General features: G+C 43.6%; 1 protein-coding gene across 3 annotated transcripts in view; it reads right to left on the bottom strand.

The window, feature by feature from the left end:
• Positions 1-929: 929 nt before the first annotated feature.
• Positions 930-13,460, bottom strand: part of cacna1g (calcium channel, voltage-dependent, T type, alpha 1G subunit) — a 192,548-nt gene continuing 180,017 nt past the window's right edge. For all 3 annotated transcript variants that reach the window (XM_049013647.1, XM_049013648.1, XM_049013649.1), the window contains 5 exons: positions 11,067-11,210; positions 9,462-9,584; positions 8,053-8,218; positions 7,320-7,489; positions 930-3,264 (listed from right to left, as the gene is read on the bottom strand). In XM_049013647.1, coding sequence (XP_048869604.1) covers positions 2,416-3,264; positions 7,320-7,489; positions 8,053-8,218; positions 9,462-9,584; positions 11,067-11,210 — 1,452 coding nt within the window. In that variant the 3' untranslated portion in view covers positions 930-2,415. The remainder of the gene's footprint in view (positions 3,265-7,319; positions 7,490-8,052; positions 8,219-9,461; positions 9,585-11,066; positions 11,211-13,460) is intronic.

Below are 13,460 nucleotides of genomic sequence, written 5' to 3'. Positions count from 1 at the left end.
ATTTTTCTTTTTTGAGAAAAACCTCAGGCCCTGATCTCTGAGCAGGGGCAACATCATTTTAAAAAGTGTGGGAAAATGATGAGAATGCGAGTGTTTCAGTGAACGAGACCTTTACAATGAAAAAATATGCTATTGATAGAGATGTGAATGGACACATGTGGTGCAGTGGTTAGCACTGTTGCCTCACACCTCTGGGACCCAGGTTCGAGTCTCCACCTGGGTCACATGTGTGTGGAGTTTGCATGTTCTCCCCATGTCGTCGTGGGGTTTCCTCCGGGTACTCCGGTTTCCCCCCACAGTCCAAAAACATGCTGAGGCTAATTGGAGTTGCTAAATTACCCATGGGAGTGCATGTGTGTGTGAATGGTGTGTGAGTGTGCCCTGCGATGGGCTGGCCCCCCATCCTGGGTTGTTCCCTGCCTCGTGCCAATTGCTTCCTGGAAGGGCTTCGGACCCCCCGCAACCCAGTAGGATAAGCGGTTTGGAAAATGGATGAATGGACACATATAGTGAGTATATTTCTTATTTAATTGCTATTTTCATGTCAGAGAGTTCCGAAGATGGTGTCCCATCAGCAAAGTGCTTTAGATGAAAGCACATGACTAAATAATTTGTGCTGATTTTTATTTTTGCTTTTATTTTGTATTGAATGTATTAACTATTTGCATTCTTTAAGTGCACCTTTGAGGTTGTCACAAAAGTTATTTTGTTATGTTACCCAATGACAATAAAGTAATTCAACTGAATTGAATTGCACTGAATTGAATTGCACTGAACTGAACTGAAAGAGGGCTCTGGTGTTTCCCGAACCCTAACCCTAACCCCTAACCCTAACCCTAACCATAACCCTACGTCCAGGTCGGCTGCATTCGCTGTTGCGATCATTAAATTCACATTAAATGTAAATTAAAACAGCACACGGGGAATGGTTCTTTTAAACGGTTTAATGTTTTAATAACTAGGTATGCTAGACATTAGTCAGACTATCACTAATGTGTTCTAGGCACAGACAAACCGTTCTGCTCCCCTCTTTGCACAGTACTTCTCTATATCCAGCCAAGTTTTTACATATTAAGTATAAATACTGATCTGTATCAAAATCTGGGGGATAATCTAAGCTCAAAAAATCAACAACATAGAAGAGTACATTTTTTTTACTGGTGCAAATTATTTCACATAAAAGCTTTCGAATTACTATCCAAACTGTTCATACTTCTGATTTTAACTTATTTTTTTTTCAGCTTACTCAAGGGAAATATATGTGAATTAAAACTAAACGCAAAAATACATATATTCCTGATGGAGCTTACATAAGCGGTCGTGAGAAATTAAAGAGGCAGACAAAAAATTTAAAACTTTAGCAAAAGGCTAATGGCATTACCAGATTTGAACGTCTAATTTACAAATGACACTTGAAACTGAACTCAGCACCACAGATAAGCACACAAGTGGGAACTCCGCCCACTTCTCGTGTTGAATGTTACGCATGTAAAGTTTAAGGTCTCCAGAACACTGCTCTGTAATAAGTGAACAGGTCTGGTAGCATCACTCTCAGTATAGCTTGTCCTGTCTGGGGTCTTGTTTGCATCACCAGCATACAATCTCACTTTCTTTGGTAGCTTACTTTTAATTTTAAACGCACATTTCTGTGAAGCTTGCCCACAAGTCTGTCCTCCCCACTCATTACAGATTGTATTCCTAAACGCAAAATTATGTATTCATTTTTATTTTATGTGAATGTTCAATGCACTATGGTTTGCTCTTGTGCTTAAAAATTGATGAACAGTTTAATAATTGAATTTTTGTATTATTCCTACAAATACGTGGGTCTCAGCACTTTGGAAAATGTTTTTCTTTTTTTTTCCTTTGTTAAATCAACAACGCTAAAAATATCCTATGGTGAAAAAATAAAACAAACAACAATTTAACGTTGAGAAAAAAAAAATCACAAAAAAACAAATAAAAATAGAATGAAATTAAAAAAATCTACATCCTGTACAAACACTATGACCAAATAATTTAAGAAAATAGTGTCTCTAAAACGTTCATATTGCTTTGTACCTCCACAGCGGCCCTGTTCTGACCAGAGTCCTACAGTACCATAGCTGGCAGCCTAGCAGGAGCCAGCAGAGGGCGCCCCGAGCAGGGCCTTGTGCCGACTTCTCCAAACGAGGTGTTGGGATTCACCTGCAGACTTTTGCAAGTGTCTTGGAAGAGGAACAGTCATGTTTTTCATCTTTTAAGCAGTTTTTTTCTTCTGTATGTCTTTATTTTACCGATACAGACAAAAGATGGTCATTACTCGATGATCATGGATAGGTACCGCTGTAAATATTATCATCTTTATTACTCTACAGTATTGTTACTATGACTATCATGGTCAGTGTGTTCCCGCTCGTGTGTGCGATTCAGTGCTCAGTGCTCGGCGCTCGTTTTCTGGGAGGAGAAGCTGGGCAGAGTCAATAGCTTAGGGGTGGGAGCGGGATCTTGGAGCGATCCATCCGCACTCCCGAGGTCAAAGGAGTCCTTAGAGTCGCTGGAGGGCGCCCGTCGCCTCAGGCAGGTGTCCTGGCTGGCCAGCGTGGTGTCCTGCGTCTCGGCTGGCTCCACGGAGATGCAGGGGGGGCTCATCTTCTTCTTGCGGCGGGGAGAGGAGGGCAGGAGCGGCGGCGCCTGCTGCAGGCTGTTGGCGCGCGACACAAAGCCAGAGGAGGCGGAGCTACGCTGGGGGCTGCGTTGGGGGCTGCTCTCCACCGAGGAGCACACCTCGATAGAGTGCCGCCGTGGGTCGTCCAGCCAAGAGGAGGGCCGTGCCAGGAGCACCCGCCGGCCCTGTGTGTCCGCACTGTGGAACTTCTTCAGCTGCCTCCGGTAGGGGCTGTGACTCCCTCCGCCATCTCCACCGGCGCTGCTCACTAAGCCTGCTCGGATGATGCGGGATACCTCCTGGTCCACAGAGTCATCCTCCGTCTTCTCTTCGGTCTTGGTGCACGCTGGGGGCACGGGGAGGCGAGGGGGCGGGGGGGTCTTGGAGACATTGCGCTGGTTGTGGACTGTGTGTTGGGTGTGCACGCTGGAGCGGGTAGGACTCGGGGAGGCCCCGGGGGTGGCAGGAACCAGGAGGACCGTGGGCTGCTGGTGCTGCTGTTTCTGCTGGGTAGGGAAGCCTATAGGTGCCACGGACAAGCCCCCAAGTCCTTGTGCTCTGCCAGCCTCCTCTGTCTCTGTATAGAGTGCCTCCTGTGAGTCATTGATCACAGCCACCTGGAGCGATGGGGGGAATGAGTGGGCGGTGAGGTAGGCGGGGAAGGGGAGGTGAAAGGGAGACTGGTTAGTGTGAACTGGTCAAAGGGGATGGGTTGTAGCGGTGAAACCCTTATGAATTCATAGGGATTAGTTTCAGGGATTGATGTGTCAGATTTTTAATAAAAGCAAAGTCGCTTTGAGATGTTTCCACAAGTCTATATTCTAAAAAAGAAAACTAGCAAGATGACACAGCTTACGTTTTCTGCAGCTCCCATCACTGCCCATTCTAAACATTGCTTCATTGTTGACGTCTATATTGTGTGTCAGTATGTACCACCCCTCCTCCTCACCCCTACTTGCCTTAGCTTAACAAACAAACCTGAAGTGTGTTTCTCCGACACAGAAACCAAACCTCTTTCAACTCTAAAATCTCTACTAATCAATACACGAATCACACTACGTATAACACCAGCTCCCTGCATGAATTCGAAGTTTCAAGGAGGAACTGTGCGCTACCATTACAGCAAATAATAATAATAATAATAATAGCGACTAATTTCCACTCCACATAACAGGGTGCTCAGCTTGAGTACCAAATACTCAGATGTGCAAGCCAATTATCACAACAGCTTGACTTTCCTTCAGCTGAAAATTAGAGAGCTCTCAAGAAAAACACACACACACACACGCACACATACACACACACACAGGTCAGCTGATACAGTGACACTAAGAGAAAAAAAAAAAAACGGGGCCTTCATTTCAGCATTGCGCAACACAACAGGAGTGGAGAATCCGGGGGACATAATGTATTTACAGACATGTCACATTCAGAGATAATAAGGCTTTCAGATTTCACTGCTTGAATTATACTGGAGAAAAACATGGAGTTTCAGGCAAATTTCTTTTATGCAAGGAGACATGCACACTGCCAGTCAAACGTTTTTGCACACCAAAGGTTTATACCGCTTTCCCATTTACTTCATAAACTGCAGATTTTTTATTCTTGTTAATCACTGGAAAGTTGAGTGAACAACTATAAATGAAAATATAATTAAAAACAAGTTTCCTTTATAATATGGAAAGAGTATGTAACAGTGTATGTCCGACATCCTATTAAATGCTTGTGTGGTGATGGGTTAGTTAAATTCTGGGCTGTCCTTTAACTTTAAATGCGCTAGTTAACGGTTTCATCCCATGAAATAGAGCTGTTATAACTGCTAGAGGGGGCTATTTTGGTGAACTAAAGATACTTGTATTACATTTTTTTGCTAGCAAAGGTACTAAAACAGTGAACATACTACAAATGTCTTTGTTAACAAAGAATCTTGACTGTATTTCTAGTGAGTAACATGCACATGCAGAAAATCTCAGTGTGTGCAAAAACGTTTTACTGGTATTGTAGGTGCTCTGCTACCTTTGAGAATAGTGGTGGGCCGAAACAAGGGGACTTTAGTTACAAAACTACAGAGAGAAGGCAAGAGAAAGTTTCAGCTGTTTTTTGAAATTTATGGCCCTTCTGGGCTGAGGGTGTCTTGAGGACACGCACCCAACAGTCCAATTCTCTGCCGGTGACCTTTCCTCTCCCACAGACAGCTGCGGGCAAAGAATGCAGAGAAGAGAGCAATGTTTTGGAAGACAGAAGCTGTGAAGCCAAGGGTCAAGAAACCAGACCTGGCACAGAAAAGGCTGGCTAAGAAAAGAGAGAACAGTGGGCATGGCAGGTCAGATCTCTTGCTCTCATTTGTGACAGGAAGGCTCTGAAACAGCCTGCCTATGGGCGTCTCAGCACTAGCATAAGGGAGACCACGAGGACATCTAGTGGACGAAAAGATGTACCAGCTTTCCCTTCACTGATTTTGCTGCATTCATTTTGATTTCGGTTTTCATTCACTGATTTTACAACACTTTCCATTACTTTCCGTCTGCGAAAATGTGTTGAGTTTTAACAAAAAGGAAAATAAGCACTTTAAAAAAGTGTTTTGAAGTTGAATCACGAGCTGAAGCAGTATAAATTTTTCAAAAAATGCTATATGAATGAATTATAAAAATGTAATATTGGTGTATATGCAAGCAAAGGGGACATACCTAGATATTCCGTGGTGCTACCTTGCCATGCTACCTTACCGCCCCCCCCCCCCCCCCATTCCAATTTTCCGTTTTATTTTATGGATTTTACATGCCAGACAAGCATACATATTATAGTAAAAAATCTAATTCAAGCAAATACAATCCGTAGGAGCTTGTCAGTAATCCGAATAAACCGCTAATCATAAAAAAAAAATCCAAGATGAAGTTACATTTGCTTGCTCTTTTCCCCCCAGTATTCTGCACTCACAAGTACAATGAGAAATCCAATGTTACCTCCTGAGTCTGAATGCATCCTGCAGGCTGTCAGAGAACATCCCCAGAGGTGAGGTTTTGTATGATAAAATTAAGATTGGAAGTTGTACTCAGGTAATTCAGATTAATCACAGCAGATGTTCTTTTTAAGTCCAGTAACGGTACTAGGTAACCTGCTACTCAGTGTCTTAGCAGGTAAGCATTTCAGTATAAAATTATATATTTTTCTTTACAAAACAGCTTGCTCCTACATTAGCCGACTACTGTAGAGGAGCAGCCTTATATGACATTTATATTACCTCTGTTTCTAACCAAATGCTTTGGTAACTGTTTCTAACCAGCTGCATATGGTTTGTGTAAACAAACTGTAAATGAAATGTACAGGCAGCGACCTCCCTATCCAACAGCAGCCCCTGTGACGTACAGTACTGTGCAAAAGTCTTAGACAGTCAAAGGGAATGTTTAAAGCTATTTATCTGGGTAGTAAGTGTATATTTTGCTGATGAAAAAAAAAATCACAATTTAATATTAGAACATATTCAAATTTAGAGTAAGACTATAAAAATGAACAGCAATTTCTTCCGTTCTCCAAAATGTCGCAGATATCGTTATAGGATTGCTAGATGATCGCAGCTTCAGTTCCCTAATCTCTTCTTGAGGGCACCTCAGCCATTCCATGCATTTGGTAAATTTCACAACCAGCTCACTCAATAAATTACACTAGTTTACAAAGTCAGTGGGGTGTCAGTTAGCTATATGAGGTGTGCATGGGCAAACTGGATGGTCGCTGTAAATACTGGGTGATTTCTGGAGACATTCTGATATGGTAATACTCACACACTTTTACCCATGTCACAGTTTTACACTAAGATCAATGAAGCACCATTTTCTTTGACTGCCAGAGGCTTTTGCACAGTACAATTTATTTGGTGGTGAAACATGGGGGTGTGGACGACGAGGTGGTGGTGGGGGCTGGGTTTGGGAGGGTGAAGGTTTGGGGGAGGGGGTGTGTTTCAGAAACAGGTATATCAGTCTCTGAGTTGCAGTTTCGGGTCTGGCTTGCGATGCAGCAGGCTGATCTGAGAGTTTAGTAATTTACCAAGCAAAAAAACAACAGACATAGAGAAAAGAATTCAAGGACAGTGTAGTTAGTTAAAACTATCATTGATAATATGGAAATAAAGATGTAAACAATCATGCAAAGACTGATTTGAGTCGAAAGCACATTTCCAACACTCATACACCAGTTGTTCAGAATATGTTACATGTATTTGTAATATACCCACTGCTATACGTTTGTTAAATATTTCAGTTTGTATAAGAGATACCAAGTGAACTATTGCTGTTAAACTGTGTGGAATATGCAAACACTATGATGATAAATTCAGTTATACGGACATAATGCATGATATATATCCTGTAGTATAATTAGGATCTTCCTACAGTATATAATATTTAACTGATGAGCCCAGTGATAGTATTTAAATTATATCTTGAGAATTATTCTCAATTCTTTTGTTTGATTTTTTTACTTGTAATATTATTGTAATACATCATAAGATTATTGTAGTAATGTGTAAAATTATTGAAAATATTGATGTATCCTGCAATATGTGTCCGTAATTTCCTTTGTTATGTACAGCTTAAGGGCTACAGTATGTGTTATGTACCTCTTTGTGTTATCGAAATGTTCTATTGAGTTGTCATGCGCAAAATCAATTTGCACTCACCTGTCTGCGTAAAGTGCGGGCAAAGGTGTGGCCTCGACGGGGAGGAGGGATGCGTGGGATGCTCTCTGAGTCGGAGAGGCTGTGGGGGCTGATTGGGCGAAAGAGGTCAGAGGGCACCACCAGCTGCTGGGAGCGCTCCTGGGGCTGCGACCGCACCGAGCCGCTGGAGCCTGTGGCGAACACAAGGGGGCAGCTTCAGTGAGCATCGGCACGATCAAGTTAGCTAACACGAGAGTCTGCAATTAATTAATGACGACATACAGTTAAAGTCAAAGAAAATAATGCTTAAATGTTTGGTATAAATGTATGACATCATGTCTGTTAGTGTGTCAGCCGAGTCATTTCAATGCCGCCCAATTCTTGCAGCAACCATCCAATTCACCCATCTGTCATATGACTCAAACACTATCCCACTTTGTGTGGAAAATCAACCAATCAAGTTAGCTAATTAAGAGAGCTGGTGGTGAAATGTAACAAATGCAAGAAATGGCTGAGGTGCCCCCGAGGAGAGGTTTGCAAACCAAAACGGCATTCCTCGATCTATCCAACAAGATATCAGTGACATTTTGGAGAAAGGAAGAAATTCTTGTCATATTTAGTTTTTATTGTGTTACTCTTTGCGTATGTTAAATTGTGTTTTTTTTTCTATGGAAATGAAGCAGAAAAACCAGCCATGCACAGTGCTGCACGTGTGAGGAATGAATGACTGAGTGACAGCTGTGGGCTTCGGTACCTGACTGGGCCCTCTTCGGGGTGGCATGCGCGCTTGCGTTGAATGTGGCCCGCATGGGGAGAAACATGTAGCTGTCGTTGGGCAGGGAGTGGGTGCGACCCACTAGTGCCTTTCTCACGCTCAGCATGTTCTCCTCCAGCTTCTCCCCAGTGCCAACAGACTCCGCCTAGAGACAGTGGGGCAGAGTGAGTAGTGCAGTGGCAAGGTGGGTGCAGGGGCCACGCCGAGAGACCACTCCCCACAAACAGGCAGACATACAAAGGCTGGATGCGTTGGCACACGATGGTTGAAAGACGGCACCATTTCACGCCGGCCACAAGTAGGAGACGGACACAGTGATGACACGGGCTGTAGCATGGTGGTCCTTCTCCCAATCCATCCTAACAGGACCATCCTGGTCACAGAATATTTGCACAGTACTGCATATATATATATAAACATATACATAACAGATGCCTTTTGAAATACTGATGTGTCAACAACAAAAAAGCCAGGTTAATGCATCATCAGTGTCATTTTATTCTGACCAAATTCATTCTGATTCGACGCCATGAATCAGTCGTGACTCTACCCCTATCACGGCTGTGCCCATTTCCTCTCTGTGCAAGCTCCGCCCACGGCCTCTGTCAGAAGACAGGAGAGGCAGCCGGTGGTCACCATGTAAAACACGGAGAGGACCATACAGACCGAACCCAAAACAGGAACAACCACAAAGCAGAGCCAGACAGAGATACACAGAGAAAAAGACAGAGAGAGAGAGAGAGAGAGAGACGGACGGGTACACGGCAGAAGCTAGAACAGAGATGGGATCCAGAAATGTTGGAAGAGACAGGCAGAAAGCCGCAGAGAACCCAAGTGGAAGACGGGCAGTACTACTCTACTGGACTGGAACGTACACACACCAGGCTGGAGGAGTGGGATGTGTACAGAGAGAAAGAGAAGCGTATGGTTAAGGAGCCCAGGGCATCCGAGGAGCCACACCAGCACAAACCAGCCGCACCCCTGCAATCGATTATAATGTTTGTTTTTGTGTGTTTTTACCTTCATTTTCATACACATCCCAATTTAGAGCTGTAATGTTCTGTTCCTGAATCTTTTACCTGAGTGTAATTCCTACAAAGGGCATCGCTTATTCATTTTAAATTGTAAACCAGTTCAAAGTTGTGAGGACCTCATAAGAATACCATTGTTACAATGTTATTTAATGTTATTACAGTATGCGGTTTCATTCAGTGGGTAATTTTCACTATTAGGAGAGGAAGCGACACTGAGGATAGCCTGTCCCGAGACAGCCACCTTCTGGGCTGGTAGGTAAGGTGAAGGGAGAGCTTGGGTGGAGGTGTGTTTGGAAGCCCTGGGTGGACCAAGAGGACCGCAGAAGAGAATGAGCTTTGCTCTACTGTGAGTACATTGCACTCCAAACTGGTTAGTAAGAAGGGGTTAAAATCGTCGGGGACAGAGTCGTCCGTCAGAGCTAAGGACCAGGATTTCTCCGACGTCAGAGACAGAGCTTCCATCTCCGCTAGAGGGATCTAAACAGGAAGAGATGAGCCAAGGGTGAGAACGGCCATACCTGGCAGTCACGGACAGACAGACGAATGGAGATACAGAACGTTAGCATGTGGGGACCCAGGTAGACTTTTAGATGGACACACCTGTATGGTGACATGCACAGAGGTGCCAGTGTCAGGAAGTAGCTGGGAGTGATACACACACAGGGGTAAGAAACACACTTGTGGCAGTTTTACTTACACAAAAATGTTCTGAGGGCAGAAAGAAAAATGATTGGTTCAGAGAGATAACCAATCAAGTTGTAGAGGAGGTGGGTCCAAGCAACTGGAGGAGGCGGGACTAAGACATCTGATTGGTTGGCCTCGCCTCCTCTAGTTGCTTGAGCCCACCTCTTTTACAGTATGAACCAATCATTTTTTGTTCTACCCTCAGAGTATTTTTGTGTAAGTAAAACTCCCAAGAGTGAGAAACACACATGTATGGAAAAGAGACAGTCACGTGGTAAAAAAAAAGGACCCTGGCTGTTGGACAGCAGGGGGTGGTGGGGCGGTTGGGACTCGCCATCCTGCCCTACGTTACGGATCAGGCCTGCAGAAGTCACTCATCAGCACCAGTCGCACAGCATCCTCAGCACAGACTTTCCAGGAAACCCTACACATTTTCTAGAATTTCTCCATGCCTTGTTAGAGGTGCCAGAGACGCAGGCTGCGCCTGACCTCGTCACCTGCGTTGGTTATGGGGACTTAACTGAAGAAATGCTTTCTGACAAGCTAAGGAATAATCCAGGCAGAAGGGAGGGTGGGCCGAGACCTACAGGCAAAGGTTGAGGTACCAGTTAATTTAAAAAAAAAAAAACACCCACAGTGCTGGTACTCTTGAGGCATTTAGAAACCCCCGTTCACTTTAAAAAGCTTTAACATGAAATCGTTTCACCACACTAATCTTGTTCCAGGTCATATTTCATCCTGAATGGTAAAAAAGAAACACAAAGACATTTATGTGCACATTTAAGGCATCTCCTAGTTTATTGATCACTGCATTATACCATAATAGTCCTACTGACACTCACGCACTGGCAAAATAACTCCTGGTCCCTGTTCATAGCCCTTATCTCCCATCTCTGATAAAGAGGCATAGATCCCATTTATGGTCTCCAGCCAAAGTGGTCTGTGTGGAAGCAGCAACATATTGAAGAGGATAAGACTGTGCAAAATATTCTCTAGGAACCTGACTTGATGGTCTCCCTGTCTCGCATGGTAGCTCTACAAAGGCTGCCAGGCTACTCTTTGATAGGGCCAAGGGACGATGACACCACTCCTAAGCATGCTAAGTTTCATTGCACTTGTGTAATCCACTCGCACAAAGCCTTGATTACAGGACGACTGAGAGAGGACTTGGACACACAGCACAGGTGGTCTGAGGTACAGAGAGAGATGGAGGGAGTGGGTGTCAGTGGTGGCGGGTGGGCTGGGGGCAGCGTAGTGTAGGTGAGAGAGATTGACCTGTTTCTCAGTGGAGTACTTGCAGGGCTGGGGGGGCAGGGCGTAGCAGTGGAAGATGGAGCCTGACAGGTTGTCCATAAGGCTGAGCTCCCCCTCCAGTGAACCCTGGATCACCAGGGACACGGAGTCAAGCATGACCCTCCGCTGGGGACCAGCGTGCAGGCAGGACAGGGAGAAAGGCAAAGGGGCGCGAAGGGAGGGCCAATGTTACGGGATGGGAAGGAGGAGGCGGGGGAGGCGAGAGAAGTCAGGGAGGGAAAAGTTCAGGGAGAAAGATCCAGGAGGTCATGTGGCAGGACAAACACACAAAAAGAGAGACAGGAGAGAGCAGTGTAGAGTTTCAGTTTATCTGCATACTCTTACTGAAGTGTTAGGCAGGCAGGGGGCCATTCTGCAATACATCCATAAATCCCAGTCCAAATCAGGAAATGAAACGGGAGTTGGAACTGGAGTTGGAATTTCAGGCAGATGGAATTTCCAACTCTATTTTCATTTCCTGAATTGACTGGAATTGATGAATGCATTCCGGAATGGGCCCAGCCCTGGTGTTAGGACATACAGTAAGATGCACACATGAAACAGAGTGCTACTATGTATACCAGACTATGAAGACCAGTGCATTCATAAATACTCTGTATTGCAGGAGCTGTATACACTATATACCCATATATGGCCTAAGTGAATAACACATTCGTAGTACAATTAAGCTCCCAATTAAGGAACCAAAGGGCCTTCATAAAAGTCTCAAGCTATATTTGTATCTCAGTGATTGGATTGCTACTGTATGTAACTGGCTATATTTCTAAATGAAATCCAAAGGAATCCAACAGGGGGCACTACAGCACTGCTGGGAAGCCAGTCTGTCTCGCTGCCAAAGTAAATTAGGATGCATCAATGCATGTGCTAGGAGGAGAAAGGAAGGGGGTCTTATTTTGCAAGCACAAGTTTTATTTACTGCAAGAATAAACCTACTGCGTTATGAAATAAATAATTATCAAGGATGAAAGAAGTGTATCTTCTTTGCCATGACATAAGTCTCACCTATACATTGTATTTTCTCTTCAAAACAAAACTAACCATATCCTGTCTAGGCAAACAATGTCACAATATACTGAGCAGTGAATGTACTTTCCTACGTCAGACCAAATATAAATTAATCTGGCACAGCCTCATGTATATGACAACTGCTTTGTTTTTACACATTGAATCACTGTAAGCATAACGTTACAGTGGCTGGAAATTTCTAGCTTCCTCGTGGTTGAGCTAAAAAAAAAAATCTGAATATATTGTATACAGTTCTAGAATATTTATTACTGCAATTTGTTACTGATTAAGAATGTCATTAATCATATTACATATTACAACCACATTTTTATCTATGCTAACTTAATAATTTTAAAAAGTAACTTTAATGTCCAGAATTTATAATAAATATTAACCTTAAATCAAAACACAAAATGTTAGAAGAAATTAAAAAGTTTTTATGAAATGTTTGGGTTAAAAAAACAATACATCCAAAATCTCGTCTTGACGTTACTGTTCTGATATCCAAGTTAGTCAAAGCCAGAAACTGTAAAGACATGTGGAACTGCATCTCGTCTGACGAGGCCATTTTTTGGCCAATTCATAACACTCACGTCACACATCACGTGACAAAGAACCAGCCCTGAGTCATTAGAGAGACCTTATTTCAAGTCACTGTTCCATGGCTCTTTCCCGATGAAACACTGGTTTATTCAAGGCGTGAAACTGCGCTTGAGGGTGCAGAGCTCACAGTGGGTCGCGGCGGCCAACACCCCACTCTGCACGGACTATTCTCTGGAGCGGAAATAGTTCATAAGCAGGCCGCACTCAATCCTGGCTTCAAAGCAGCCTCAGACTGGGCTGCCTGTAATTGGGCCCATGCTCTTCCTGCCCCAAATCCCCTGTTTCAGCTCTTCAGAAAATGCAAAATATCAGTGGAGACAGAAAGTTAATCCTCACTGCAACTTTGGAATGACACTACCCAGATATACCACAATGTAAGTCGTATGTTTAAAACAGATCATCTTTATATTAATACATTTCTATTACTTAAATCTAAAAATATTTATGTATGCTTATATTTATATCGGTTATATATTATTTATGTTTATTAATGCTGGAATCGTCCTTAAAAAAATGTCTCCTTGAAGCTACTCTCATCAACAGACCGTATTTATGCAAAAATGTCACGTCATCCACCACAATCCCCACTGTCTTTTCATGAGCGCAGCCCTGACCTTCATTAGTTGATTTTGCTGTCACTTAATGGTTTGTAAGGCTGCTGACTCAGATATGAATCTGTGATCCTGACCTCCTTTGGCTCTGTGCTGTTTTTCACCCCGGGGGGGGGGGACTGAACTGTCAATTCAG

The sequence above is a fragment of the Brienomyrus brachyistius genome, chromosome 5 (genome assembly GCF_023856365.1).
Source record: "Brienomyrus brachyistius isolate T26 chromosome 5, BBRACH_0.4, whole genome shotgun sequence".
NCBI classification, from domain to species: Eukaryota; Metazoa; Chordata; class Actinopteri; order Osteoglossiformes; family Mormyridae; genus Brienomyrus; species Brienomyrus brachyistius.
Note: the sequence above shows the minus strand (reverse complement) of the source record. Positions and strands in the feature narration are given on the sequence as shown.